The sequence below is a fragment of the Geotrypetes seraphini genome, chromosome 1 (assembly GCF_902459505.1).
Source record: "Geotrypetes seraphini chromosome 1, aGeoSer1.1, whole genome shotgun sequence".
NCBI classification, from domain to species: Eukaryota; Metazoa; Chordata; class Amphibia; order Gymnophiona; family Dermophiidae; genus Geotrypetes; species Geotrypetes seraphini.
In genome coordinates, this window is record NC_047084.1 from 312286636 (window position 1) to 312300897 (window position 14262).

General features: G+C 44.0%; 1 protein-coding gene across 8 annotated transcripts in view; it reads right to left on the bottom strand.

Annotated features, from left to right (window-relative positions):
* Positions 1 to 14262, bottom strand: part of SEC24B (SEC24 homolog B, COPII coat complex component) — a 237619-nt gene that overhangs the window by 70205 nt on the left and 153152 nt on the right. For all 8 annotated transcript variants that reach the window (XM_033956191.1, XM_033956237.1, XM_033956226.1 and 5 more), the window contains one exon: positions 13611 to 13817. In XM_033956191.1, the coding sequence (XP_033812082.1) occupies positions 13611 to 13817 (207 nt within the window). The remainder of the gene's footprint in view (positions 1 to 13610; positions 13818 to 14262) is intronic.

A 14262-nucleotide genomic window follows, 5' to 3' on the forward strand; every position in this document is an offset into this window, starting at 1 on the left:
GGCTGTGCTGTAGCGCCTCAGTTTGTCTCAAAGCAGTTGTAAACCACTATAAGAGGAGAAATAAGAAGGAGGGGTACAGGCAACCTCCCCGACGAATGTTACGTTAATTAGGTTTTCTATCTGCCTTTACCTATTCAGTTCGTCAGATTACATTACAAGGGTTTGGGTCTGTTACCTAGGAAGTTACAATGGACAATTTAACACGGACATTCAATAGGGTTGCTAGTACAGGTAGAACAGTAAAACTATTAATACAGTTAGGTCAAAGCTACAAATTCATAGTTACAAGTACAAATAGGTTATTGTTGGCTCTTCGTTTTGTCCCAGGAATTGCATTAGTTCAGAGAATCATACGAACATTCTTAGTTACATTGTCACTTCTGTTCTGCTTTGCAGCAATTATTGTTAAACAATGTCAATAAAACAGTATGGAAAACAAGGTGGAACAAACAAGCCACCTACTTGAGTGCAACCAGCACTAACACCTGTAGATCTCTCATGCTCTCACTTTCCTCTTAATAATAGAGGTGTCTCTTTACTCTTCAGATGTCTGACAGGAGAAGACCCCAACCTTTGGAAACCCATACCTGTCTGAGATAGTAAGCAGGCGAAATCAATAACTGACAGAGTGGGCCTTCAAGATTGATGTGCCTTTCTACTAGAAAGAAGACCATCAAGGTAAGAACCTAATATTTCCTTCTGGCACATCAGTCTTGACCAGTGGGATGTATCAAAGCAGTCCCCTGGTTCTAGGGTAGAGCAGATGAGTCTGCTGTGAGCACAGAGGACCCAAATGTGGCAACCCTTTGTGCTGCATCCACTCTGTAAAACTTTGTAAAAGTATGGAGAGTGGACCATGTAGCTGCCCTACATATCTCCACAGTTGGTACTGCCCATGAAGAAGCCACACTTCTAGTAGAATGCGGCTGCTTACCACAGCCAATGTATGCAGATGAAATCACCATGCAAATCCATCTAGAAATGGAAACCTTAGAAGCTTACCTTCCAAGTTGACTAGAACTGGTGAGCACAAAGATGATCTGAGAGAAGAAAAAACATTTTTGGCCTCAAGGTAACAGAGCAGGATGTTCCTAACATCCAGAAATGTTAAAACTCTTCTTTTCTTTTTCTGAACCCATGGGATGGAACACGGGTAGTTAGACTTTCTGATTTAGATTGAAGGCAGAAACACTTTTGGTAAAAAGTTAGGTATTATGTGCATAGAGATCATAGCCTCTGTAAATCTGAGTAATGGCTTTCTGCATGAGAGTGCCTGCAACTCCGAGACTCTTTCTGCTGAAGACGAGGAGCCACCAGACAGAAAAACTGTCTGAATTGAAAGATCACTTAAAGAACAATGATAAGAATCCATAATGGAAAGGGTTGCCATAGAGGAAGATGCATCTTAGAAACACAGAAATGTGATAGCAGATAAAAGCCAAATGGCCCTTCTAGTCTGCCCAGCCACAGTAACCATTACGGTATGTCTTCCTCTCTCTAAGAGATCCCATGTGCTTATCCCACACCTTCTTGAATTCAGACACAGTCTCTGTCTCTACCCTTTTTGTAAAAAAGTATTTCCTTAGATTACTTCTGAGCCTAAGCCCTCTCATTCCAGAGCTTCCTTTCAAACGAAAGAGACTTGGACTCATGCACATTTATGACACGTAGGTATTTAAACATCTCTCAAGAAAAATTATAGAGTAATAAAATAATATCAAAAATCAATCACAAAATATTACTCGCCAGAGATGGGCTATACATCCCCGATAAACATTTCATAACAAAGCGGAGAAAAAGCCTCAAAATTTTCACGAACAACAGCAGACAACTCTCAATAATAGTTCAAATCTGCTTCATTTACTATCACTGGCAAAAAAAACTTCACCACCACAGAAATGTAATTATCAAAAGGGTAATATACCCATCACTGTGCACAGGAAAAGCAAAAACAAAAAGTTTTACTTAGCTTGGGAACCATGGTCTGAAATGCTATGATTAATTGATTGAAGATGTCTGGCCAGACTTCACAAGAAAATGCCATGGCATACAGTCAGATGAAAAGTCCAGAATCCATGCCCAATTCCTCCAACAAGTGCTTTGTTTCGCCTCTCAAAGGCTTCCTCAGGGAATGTAAATCAGCTGAAAACCCCCGCTCCTCTTCCGTGCACACAGGCACAAGAATCGTCTGTCGCTAAAAAGAACTACAGGATCCATATCTCTATCTCTATCATATCTCCCCTCTCCCACCTTTCCTCTAAAGTACCTTATTTTCACGCATATAATGCGCGCGTTATACGTGTTTTTACAAACCGTGCATAACCTTGCGCGGTATACGCTTGAGCGCGCTATATAAAATTTTTTTTACATAGTTCCCCCCCCCCGACGTCCGATTCACCCCCCTCCGCAGGACCGCTCGCACCCCCACCCCGAAGGACCGCTCGCACGCACTCCCACCAGCACCCGCACCCCCACCCTGAAGGACCGCTCGCACCCCCACAGCCTCCCGACCCCCCCCCATCATGTAGAAGCTCCTACCGGTGTCCTGCTGCTTCCTCTTGGCGGTCCCGGCCCTTCTGTGAGCCCTGCGCCTGCTGCTTCCTCTTCCAGCGGTTCGCCCTTTCTCTAACGTCAAGCTCTCTTGCCCCGCCGACTCCCCGACACGATCGGGGCAAGAGGGAGCTCAAGCTCTCTTGCCCCAGCCAACCGCGGCACCCCCGACACGATCGGGGCAAGAGGGAGCTCAAGCCCTCTTGCCCCCCCCGACACGATCGAGGCAAAAGGGAGCCCAAGCCCTCTTGCCCCGCCAACTCCCCGACAATATCGGGCCAGGAGGGAGCCCAAACCCTCCTGGCCACGGCGACCCCCTACCCCCACCCCGCACTACATTACGGGCAGGAGGGATCCCAGGCCCTCCTGCCCTCGACGCAAACCCCCCTCCCCCCAACGACCGCCCCCCCCCCAAGAACCTCCGACCGCTCCCCCAGCCGACCCGCGACCCCCATGGCCGACCCCCAGGACACCCCCACCCCCCTTCCCCGTACCTTTGTGTAGTTGGCCGGACAGACGGGAGCCAAACCCGCCTGTCCGGCAGGCAGCCAACGACGGAATGAGGCCGGATTGGCCCATCCGTCCCAAAGCTCCGCCTACTGGTGGGGCCTAAGGCGCCTGGGCCAATCAGAATAGGCCCGGGAGCCTTAGGTCCCTCCTGGGGGCGGGGCCTTGGGCACATGGTCGGGTTGGGCCCATGTGCCTCAGGCCCCCCCGGTCGGAGGTTCTTGGGGGGGCGGTCGTTGGGGGGAGGGGGTTTGCGTCGAGGGCAGGAGGGCCTGGGATTCCTCCTGCCCATAATGTAGTGCGGGCGAAAGGAGAGTCGGGTGGCGACGGGAGAGTCGGGCAGCATGCGCGGTATACGGGTGTGCGCGGTATATAAAAATTTCTGTACATAAATTTGTGTTTTCCACGCGCTATACCCGAGTGCGCGTTTTACACGGGTGCACGTTATCTACGTTAAAATACGGTATACATATTGAGATCTTTTAAGTCTGTCCCCATACACCTTATGATGAAGACCATGCACTATTTTAGTAGCCTTCCTCTGGACTGACTCCATCCTTTTTATATCTTTTTGAAGGTGTGGTCTCCAGAACTGCACACAATATTCTAAATAAAATCTCACCAGAGTCTTATACAGGGGCATCAATACCTCCTTTTTCCTACTGGCCATACCTCTTCCTATGCACCTTAGCATCCTTCTAGATTTAAACGTCACCTTTTCAACCTGTTTGACCACTTTAAGATCATTATATACAATCACATCCAAGCCCCATTCTTCTGTCATGCACATAAGTTCTTCACCCCCTAAACCTTGGGTTTTGTGCCCAAATGCATGACCTTGCATTTCTTGCCATTAAATTTTAGCTACCAAATTTCAGACCCATTCTTCAAGCTTTGCTAGGTCTTTCTTCATGCTATTCACACCAATCGGGGTGTCTACTCTATTGCAGATTTTGGTATCATCCGCAAAGATGCAAATCTTACCTTACAGACTTTCAGCAAAATCGCTTTTAAAAATGTTAAAAAGCCCAAGCCCAAGAACAGAACCTTAAGGCACACCACTGGTAACATCCCTTTCCTCAGAGGAATCTCCATTAACCACTACCCTCTGTCGTCTTCCACTCAACCAGTTCTTGACCCAATTCGTCACTTTGGGGTCCATCCCAAGGGCACTCAGTTTATTTATTAGATGTCTTTGTGGAGCACTATCAAAGGCTTTGCTAAAATCTCCCTGTATCCAATTCTCTGGTCACCCAGTCAAAGAAATTGATCAGATTTGTCTAACAAGCCCTACCTCTAGTGCAGGGGTGCCCAACACGTCGATCGCGATCGACCAGTAGCTCAGGAAGGCAACGCGAGTCGATCGCGGAGCCCATCCCGGGCTCTGTGATAGACTCGTGTTGCTGTCCTGATCTACCGGGCCGATCAGCCTTCCTCTCCAGTGTTCTCTCTAGGGCCTTTTAGCTGGGCGGTCCGCCCAGCTGTCATCTGCTGCTGCCGCCGCTGCTGAACATTAAAAAAAAACGGCTTGGAGATTTCAGCCCGTAGCGAACTTATGCTCCGTGGCTCTAACGTGTGCGTGCCAGCCTCCCTTCTCTTCCGTCCGAAACTGGAAGTTATGTCCGGGGGGGGGGGGGGGGAGAAGGGAAGCCGGCACGCACATGTTGAGAGCCCTGAAGCAAGCGTTCGCTACGGGCTAAGGCGGGAGACAGGTTAATGAAGCATTTCCTCTTCTTGCTGCTGGGTCCTGCCTACTTTCTGTTTCCCGAAGGCAGGACCCGGCAGCATTTCCTCCAACAGCTCGATCGCGATGCTGGTCGGCCGAAGCAGGGAGAGGTTGGGGCGGCGTCGGCTTTCGGGCCTGTTATTCGTGGCGGTTTGGGTCCTGGTCCCCGATGGAGTAGCAATGGCTTGGGGGAGGGCAGGGAGAAAGAATGAAAAAGGGCAGGCAGGGAGACAGAAGGAAAAAAGAGAAACAGAAAAAAAAGAAAGAAAGGGCAGGGAGAGAGGAAGGAAAAGTTGGGGGAGGGAACGAGGTCTAGAGGAGAGGAAGCATACAGGCTAAAGAAGGGAAGAAAGATTGGAAGAAGAAAGTGCAACCAGAGACTCATGAAATCACCAGACAAGGTAGGAAAAATGATTTTATTTTAAATTTAGTGATCAAAATGTGTCTGAATTTATATCTGCTGTCTATATTTTACACTAAGGTCCCCTTTTACTAAACCGCAATAGAGTTTTTTAGCGCAGGGAGCCTATGAGCGTCGAGAGCAGTGCTGGGCATTCAGCGCAGCTCCCTGCGCTCTAAAAACTACTATCGTGGTTTAGTAAAAAGGGAGGGGGGTATATTTGTCTATTTTTGTATGGTTGTTATTGAGGTGATAGTGCATAGAGTCATCTGCTTTGACCTCTTTGAAAAACCCTGGAATAGGAATGATAATTAACATTTTCTATGCGTACAGTGTGCGTTGTGTTTTTTTAAAATTTTATTGTTGGTAGATCATTTTGACTTGGTCATTTTAAAAGTAGCTCGCAAGCCCAAAAAGTGTGGGCACCCCTTCTCTAGTGAATCCATGTTGCCTCTGGTCCTGTAATCCACCAGATTCCAGAAATTTCACCATTCTCTGGTCTGTGATTCCCTACTTCTTCCTTACTTCCACTTTTATGTAGAGGGACCACATCCGCTCTTCTCCAGTCCCATACCCAATTCTAGAGAAGCATTGAACAGGTCAGTCAGCGGAGCTACCAGAACAACCCTAAGTTCCTTCAGCACCCTCGGATGTACCCCATCCGGCCCCATCGCTTTGCCTACCTTTAAATTAGCTAGTTCCTCATAAACACAACCCTCTGAAAATTGATCAGGGTCTACCATTCCTCATCCCTATTTTCATTTGTCTTCTGCAGTACCACTCCTGGCGCGTCAGCCGTGAACACAGAACAGAAATATTTGTTAAGCAATTCAGCCTTTTCTTTATAAGCTTCTACATATTCCTCCCCTTCACTTTTGAGCCTCACAATGCCACTTTTGAACTTCCTATCATTTATATGTCTAAAAAAGTCTTGTCTTCCCATTTTACCATGTCTAATTTTTTCTTCCATGTGTATCTTTGCTTTCTTGACTACGGTACTTGACCAGCCTCTCTTAACTTTTGTAGTTTATGAAAGCTGAATTCTTATTCTATACCTTCTCAACTACTACATTTGAGAACCAAAGTGGCCTTCTTTTCCTCTTATTTTTACTTATTTGCCTCACAAAAAGGTTTGTCGCTCTTACAATAACTCCTTTTTGTTTTGGCCCCTGCATTTCTACTCCTTGATGCAATCACCCATCCATAGTTTTTTTTTTTTTTTAATCTAGAACCTTTACTTTTGAATGAGCCCTCTCTATACCCACCTTAATATTAAACTTTACCATGCAGTAATCACTGGATGCCAGATGATCACCCACTGTAACATCAGACACACTTTCCCTGTTTGTAAGCACTAAGTCCAGTATGACCCCAACCTGTGTGGGTTCCATTACCAACTGCTGGAACAGTTCTCCTTGTAGAGAATCCAGGATCTCTATACTTCTAGAAGACCCCACAATAGGGATTCCCCAATCATCATCCGGCATGTTAAAATCACCTATTAGTAGAACATCCTCTTTTTTAGATCTATTCTGAATGTCTACTATTAAATCTCTGTCCACTTCTTCCATCTGTGAAAGAGGCCTATATATCACACCAATGTAAATATATTTACCTTTCCCTCTTTCCAAATTGATCTGCACTGCCTCTTCCTTACCCTGTAGATCCTGCATTTGTATGGCTTTAATATGATCTTTAACATATAACGCTACTCCCCCCTCCTTTTCTTCTTACCTTATCTTTCCTAAACAGATTATAGCTTGGTATAACTACATCCCAATCATGGCTCTCCGTGAACCATGTCTCTGTGATTTCCATTATATCCAACTCATTTTCTTCCATCACAACCTCTAGATCCAGAATCTTGTTTCCCATACTTCGAGCATTAGTATATACTGCTTTCCAGACATTGCCCACTTTTCCCATCCGGGTAGAGGTATTCAGTGATTTACTTACCTGAGGGTTTATACTCACCAGGGGCTTTGATCACCCTGCCCCATCACTTCTAGTTTAAAGCCCTCTTCAATGGATTAGCTAGCCTCCTGTCAAAGGCACGTCTTCCCTTCTTTGATAGATGTATACCATCCTTGCTCAGCAGCCCTTGGAAAATCATTCCATGGTCCAGGAAGCCAAAATGCTCTCAACACCATACACATAGCCATGAATTCATCTCCAGGATGTGTTCTTCTCTGACATGGCCCTTACCCTCAAAAGGGAGGATGGACGAGAATATCACCTGCGCACCTGACTGCTTCACCTTCAAGTTTATTGGCTTTTAATATACCGACCATCAGCAAGTATCTGGCCGGTTTACAATAAAAATTTGAAAGGAAAAATTAAATAAATAAATAAAATATAAAATAATCAAAGTGTACACTGAAGACATTAACTAGACAGACTTGAAAGTGAGGGAAAATGGGAAGGATGGGGGAAAGTTACATGTTAAAAGAAGAAAGGAGAAAGAGGGAAGAGGGTAAAACAAATAGGGTGTGATCGGTTTATAAAAGCGGTTGGTTAAATATAAAAAGAAGAAAAAGATGAAGATTGGAAGTAAGGAGAGAAAGAAAAAAGAAAAGAAAAAAAAAAAACTTTATGTATGTAAAGGAAAATCTAAATACAGGAAAAGGCATCGCTAAATAAGAAGGTCTTCAAGCTTACCTTAAATTTGTCGAGTTGATTTTCGGATCGGAGTAGCTGTGGCAGAGCATTCCACAAGGTGGGAGCTACTACTGTGAAGTTTATTTTCCTAGTGTAGAAGAAATCTTTTATAGAAGGAATTGACAAGCGTTTCTGATTGGCTGACCTTAGGAGACGTATTGAGCGTTGTGGGATGAGGAGTTTGTCTAGGTATGAAGGCTGGTGAGAAAGTCTGATTTTAAAAGTGAGCAGAATGGTTTTATAAGTGATACGGTGTGTAATGGGGAGCCAGTGTGCTTCCTTCAGAAGAGGGGTAACATGGTCAAATTTACCAGCTTTATAGATGGGTTTTATTGCTGTGTTTTGAATTAGTTGTAAGCGTCGGATTTCTTTTTGAGGAAGTCCGTTATAAAGAGAGTTGCAATAATTGAGGTGAGAAATAACTAGAGAATGAATTAGAATTTTGATCGCATCTGTCTCTAGGATCGAAGTTAGAGAGCGGATAAGACGAAGTTTGAAAAAGCAAATCTTAGCAACCGAGCTGATGTGATCGTGGAAAGTGAGATCTTTATCAATAATAACTCCTAGTAATTTTATTTTTGGTTCTATTTTTATAGGAATGGATTTGATGGAAATTTTTCCTGATAAGAGTCTCACTGTTGTTGATTGGAAGTAGGAGACCGCAGGATTTGTCAATATTGAGGGAGAGTTTGTTTGTGTAAAGCCAGTCACTAATTGTATCAAGTTTATTGTTAATGATGTTTATTTCTGAGATGTTTGAGGTGTTGATAGGATGAAGGAGTTGTATGTCATCTGCATACGCGAAAATCTTGAATCCAATAGACTGTGCTAGGGTTAGAAGAGGAGATAGAAAGATATTGAATAATAGAGGAGATAGAATGGAGCCTTGCGGGACGCCATAGGTTTGTAAAATGGGAGTAGAAGTTTCATTCTTTACATGAACTTTAAAACAGAGCCACAAAGTCACTTTTGATATGTTTGCAGGGGTACCTGGCAGTATCATTAGTGCCAATGAGGATAAGCAGCATCTGATAATAATCATCAGACTTGATGAGTCTTGGCAATTTCTCTGTAACTTCTTGGTTTTGACAGCAGGCAAACAACATACCTCCTGGGACATCATGTCTGGTCTGCAGATGGGATGCTTCTGTACCCCTCAGAAGGGAATTGCCAATCACCACTACCTTACGCCTCCTAGTGGTCATGGATCCAGCAATTTTTGGGATTTCAAGCACTGGCCCTTCCTCTCCATGGGATGTTTTCATCTCCTCCACTTCCAGGGCAGCATACTGGTTCTTCAGTTCAAGGGTGGGGGGTGTCAAAGTACCAATCTTGCAGTGTTCTGTAATCTGATACCAGCTGTCTTCCCTCAGCACAGCTTTTTCTTCCCCACTGCTGGAAATCTTTGATGTCTCATGAACCACTTCATCGATGTACCTCTCATTCTCATGGATGCTTCTCAGTCTTGCCACCTCCTCTCTCAGTTTCTTTACTTCCTTCATGAGGGATTCAAGCTAAAGACAGCTTGCACATGGAACCACTCCCTCTGCCTGAGTAACATTTTCTGTTTGCACAGAGATAGAAGCTGTAAACTGAGCAGCAACTTTGGTGACACAATGTTTCCCAGCCATACTGTAGTTGCAGAAATACTTACACCTGGAAGAAAAAAAGAAAGAACAGAAAAATCCTACCAAAGCAATGCCCTATTCCTGGTTGGCTGAAGAGCCAAAAAAGCTCTGCCTTGTGTGGGAAGGAGGGAATTAACATCAAGGGTCACATGGAGTCTGATCTCTAAGAAGGTCCTCAGAGTTCAGTCTTTCAAACTAACAGGCTAAAACCAGCCAGAGGTCTCTCTTCAAGGAGCGTTTTTCAGTTAGAGTGAGAGGATTCACACCCCCGGAAGCATAGTGCACTTGACCTGACTTAAGAGTTTTTCAGGCCTCTCCCCCACTTACTACTCCCCAAAGTCTCAAAAAGCTCCTAAACAGATCCAAAGAAGCCTTTTAGTCAACAGCTCTCTTCTAAAGCAAAGATATGCAAATTATATATGCAGTTCATAGGTTGCTGTGAAAACTATCTTTAATGTTGAGCCTCTTCAACCTCTCTCTTAGAACCAGGCTTACTGAGGGTTAGACACTAGACCAGTATTCCTCCCCTCAAGGATCAACTTTGGAGTCTGATCTCTAAGAAAGTCCTCAGAGTTCTATCTCTATAACAGAAGGGACAAATGATTGGTCGTTTGAGACTCTTGTCCCTCTGCCAGCGCACTAGATCTGTGTACCACAGCTGGTGCAGCCAATCTGTGGAAACCAGGATTACTAGCCCCGGGTGGCTCACTGTAATTTATTTTTTAAATGTATAAATCACTTAAATCTAAGCGATGTACAAAACATTTACATTCACAATTTCAAGCACAAACATTATAAAATGCAGTAAACAAATAAGTCAATCTTCCCCACAAAATGTCCTTAATACAGAATTATTTAAATCTAAAACAAATAATAACCACATAGTTAGAGAAAGGTGTCCACAAACAACTGTAAGACATATGATCTTTACATAATCTAATTATATCTGGAATTGAATTCCAGAGATTCTTACCGGCAATTGAGAAAATAGATCCCATGTTCTGCAAATCCCATGTTCTGCAAATGACCTGGCCTATCTTGGGCCATGGGGGAAAACACGTACAACAGTCCTCTTTCTGGGCACGGTTGAGCTAGAGCAGGGATCTCAAAGTCCCTCCTTGAGGGCCGCAATCCAGTTGGGTTTTCAGGATTTCCCCAATGAACTAGATCATCCAAACCGGCACATCTAGTCTTGAACTAGATCTACTTTCTTGTTGGCTGCCAATGTCATCAGATTGAACATCGGTCAACCTCATTGACACACAATGCTGTCAAAGACCTTTCAGGATAATGACCACTCTCCACAGGACCGTCTACCGGCTGAGATAGTCAGCTTGCACAATATCCATTCCCGCTCATGTGCTGTTGAAAGAGCCTGCAGGTGGACTTCTGAACCTCTAGTTCAAGATTTCAAGATTTATTTAAAATTTGATTAATCGCTTAATCATACTTCAAAGCGATGATATACTAAAACAACTTTACAATTTTCAGGGGGAACAAACATAAACAGTACTCAACGAACAAGACATACATTACAAAAAGGAAGAAAAGGTAAGAAATACAATATTTAATAGAAAAGAAACAAATGGGTTAAATATCAGGAGGGGGTAAATAAAAACAACGGAGTATAAATTTCAAAAGGGCAGACTAAATTTAAAAAATAAAACTAAATCAGTCAAAGGCATCTTTAAAAAGAAAGCACTTTAACTTGCTCTTAAATCTGTTTATAAGACATTCTTCTCTTAGATAAATGGGCAAGGAATTTCAGGTTTGTGGGCTTGTGACAGAAAAAATATACTGTCGATGTGCACTAATGACAAGCACTCTTGGCACCTCCCTGCCTGTTAATATAGGCCACCACTGTAGCATTGTCTGAAAAAACCCTGATTGCTGTGCCTTTCAGGGAGTTCTCCAACATCTGTAGCATCAGATAAATGGCTTGCAGTTCCAGTCGGTTTCTAGACCACATCTTCTGAGAGGGCAACCAGTGTCCCTGAAATAGATGACCCTTGTCATCATAATAGGTTGACCTATTAATTCCTGCCCTTTTGTGCTTGCCCTTAATGTCTCTCTCATTTACTATAGCTATTGTATTTCTTCCCTTTTTCCTTCGTGTGTCTTCTGTTCGTTCGTCCCTAATTAACCTAGTATGTGTAGTAGTTTGTCTTACAGTTCCTTTTTTTGAAAGTATGTTTTAATTGTAATTTTGTTTGATGAAATGTTATTTTTTTTATGCTTTGTACAACGCTTTGCAGAATCGATAAAGCGTTTAATCAAAAAACTAATTAAACAATAAACAATAAAACAATAAACAATAAACCTTGTAATGACCCCAACAGCCATACAGTCTGGCAACTGTCGTCAGGATTACCCAAGAGGATATACGGAATGGCATTCTTCTGGTTGGAGCCACCAACGAAAACTTTGACACTGGATTGAATCTGCTTGCGGGGACCAGTGGGACAATAGCGTGTCCAGATGAGGGCACATATAAGCTTTCACCCAATGGAAAACCTCTGTGATTCCCATCATCGACTTAGCACCTGGAAACAGTGCCAAGCCATAGAAGCTAGCATTGCACGGAGGTCTGACATCTGGCAAGTGAGCTTCAGTTTACGTGGCTCTAAAGAAAAACAGAGCCCTCTGCTATGTTGAAACAGATTCCCAAGAACTCTAGGCATTGGGCCAGCTCCAGGTGGCTTTTTCAGAAATTAGTAATCCACCCCAGGTTCTGCAACAGCTGCACAACTTGTGCCACTGCTTTTTCTTCAACAGGCATGCATAGAGCTCTAATCAGCCAATTGCCCAGGTATGGAGACAACTGAATCCCTAACTTGTGGCGATGTGCAACTACCATGACCATCACCTTGGTGAAGGTGCGAGGAGGTAGGTTCATAGACAACCCCGCGAAAGACAAAGGCGCGCGCCGACAACTGAGTGCACGACGGAGGTGCGCGCCGAAGAAAATTACAGTTTTTAGGGGCTCCGACGGGGGTTTTTGTTGGGGAGCCCCCCCAGTTTACTTAATAGAGATCGCGCCGGCGTTGTGGGGGGTTGTAATCCTCCACATTTTACTGTAAACTTAACTTTTTCCCTAAAAACAGGGAAAAAGTGAAGTTTTCAGTAAAATGTGGGGGGTTACAACCCCCCACACCGCCCCCCACAACGCGGCACGATCTCTATTAACTAAAGTGGGGGGGTTCTCCCCCCTATGCCCCCCCCCCCGTCGAAGCCGTAAAAACAATAATTTTCGCAGCACGCGCCTCCGTGCTCCGCTCAATTGTCTGGGCGCGCTTTTGACCTGACACCGAGGAGGTGTTGTTGCCAGACCAAACGGAAATGTTGAAGACTGGAATGTCTCCTCATTACATGGAATCTCAAGCGCTTCCTGTGATCTGGAAATAAGTAAATAGGCCTCTGTGAAATCCAAGGAGGCTAGAAATCCACCCCCCCTGCGGAATTGGGGCACTTTCAGCATTGATTGACTTCAGATCCAGGATTGGTCTCCAGTTGTCTGAGTCTTTCATGCCTCAGCTACAAACTTAGGCCCCCTTTATGAAGTCATGTTAAAATTGCCAGCCATGGCAGTATTCTCCAACGCCTCCTGGATAGGATTGTTACACAAACCCAGGTTCACTGAATTACCTTCAATTCTTCGATTTTTAATGTGTTTACTTGCTACATTTTTTTTAAGCAGTACAATCACACCACCACCAATTAAAAATAGCAGCACAGTACCAAGCTAAAGAGAACATGTATTATATGCAGATGTAGCAATATGGACAGGAGCCATGGCACACACCTTTTAGGCTGCTTGATTTTCAATCTGGTAGCTAGCCTTGTAAGTCATGTTCTAGTCCAGGGGTCTCAAAGTCCCTCCTTGAGGGCTGCAATCCAGTTGGGTTTTCAGGATTTCCCCAATGAATATGCATGAGATCTATGTGCATGCACTGCTTTCAATGCATATTCATTGGGGAAATCCTGAAAACCCGACTGGATTGCGGCCCTCAAGGAGGGACTTTGAGATCCCTGTTCTAGTCCCTGAATTCTAGACCCATCTGGCATAAACATGTTCACAGATGCTGTTTCTAAAGTCTTCATCTCTTAAATTACATTAATCTAAATCCATTAAGCTATTTACCGCCATGCTTGATCTCTGATTAGGATCTTCTCTGGATTGTAAACGTCCTGCACCTAGAGAAGGCAACTGTGTCTGAAACACAGATATGCGCCCGCCTGTTGGAGACATCAGTTTGGAGGCAGCCTGAAGCGCAGGACCAAGTGAACTGTGCGTCTCTCTTGTATCGAGGAACATGTTTGGTAACGCATTCAGTAAATCCTTAATCAACTGTATAAAAAAAAAAAATAACAATGATTCAGTGTTTTGAAACAAAGCAGACAGAAATTTCATACACATCTAAGCACTAAATTTTTCCAGTCTATCTTAAAATCATATAAGGAAATGATCCTTTATTGTAGGAAAACAAGCAAGTGTAGAATCAGTTTTTTCTGTTGCCAATGTATATTAAGCTTATTTTAAATTTGATACGCTGCAAGCAATGGTAATTCCAAAAACACAATGTGGAACAGCAGTTTCTGGATATACAGGAAATGTCTAGTTCAAATGTTTAGTGCAAATTACCAAACTTCGGGGATCAGAATCAGTCCTAAAACCTGAGCACAGCTGAAGCAACACAGGACTAAGAGATTGTTCTCTGTGCTTGGGGCTTTAGGATTGATTCTGATCCCCGAAGTTTGGTAATCGTATTTTGTTTATTGGCCGACCCTGATGC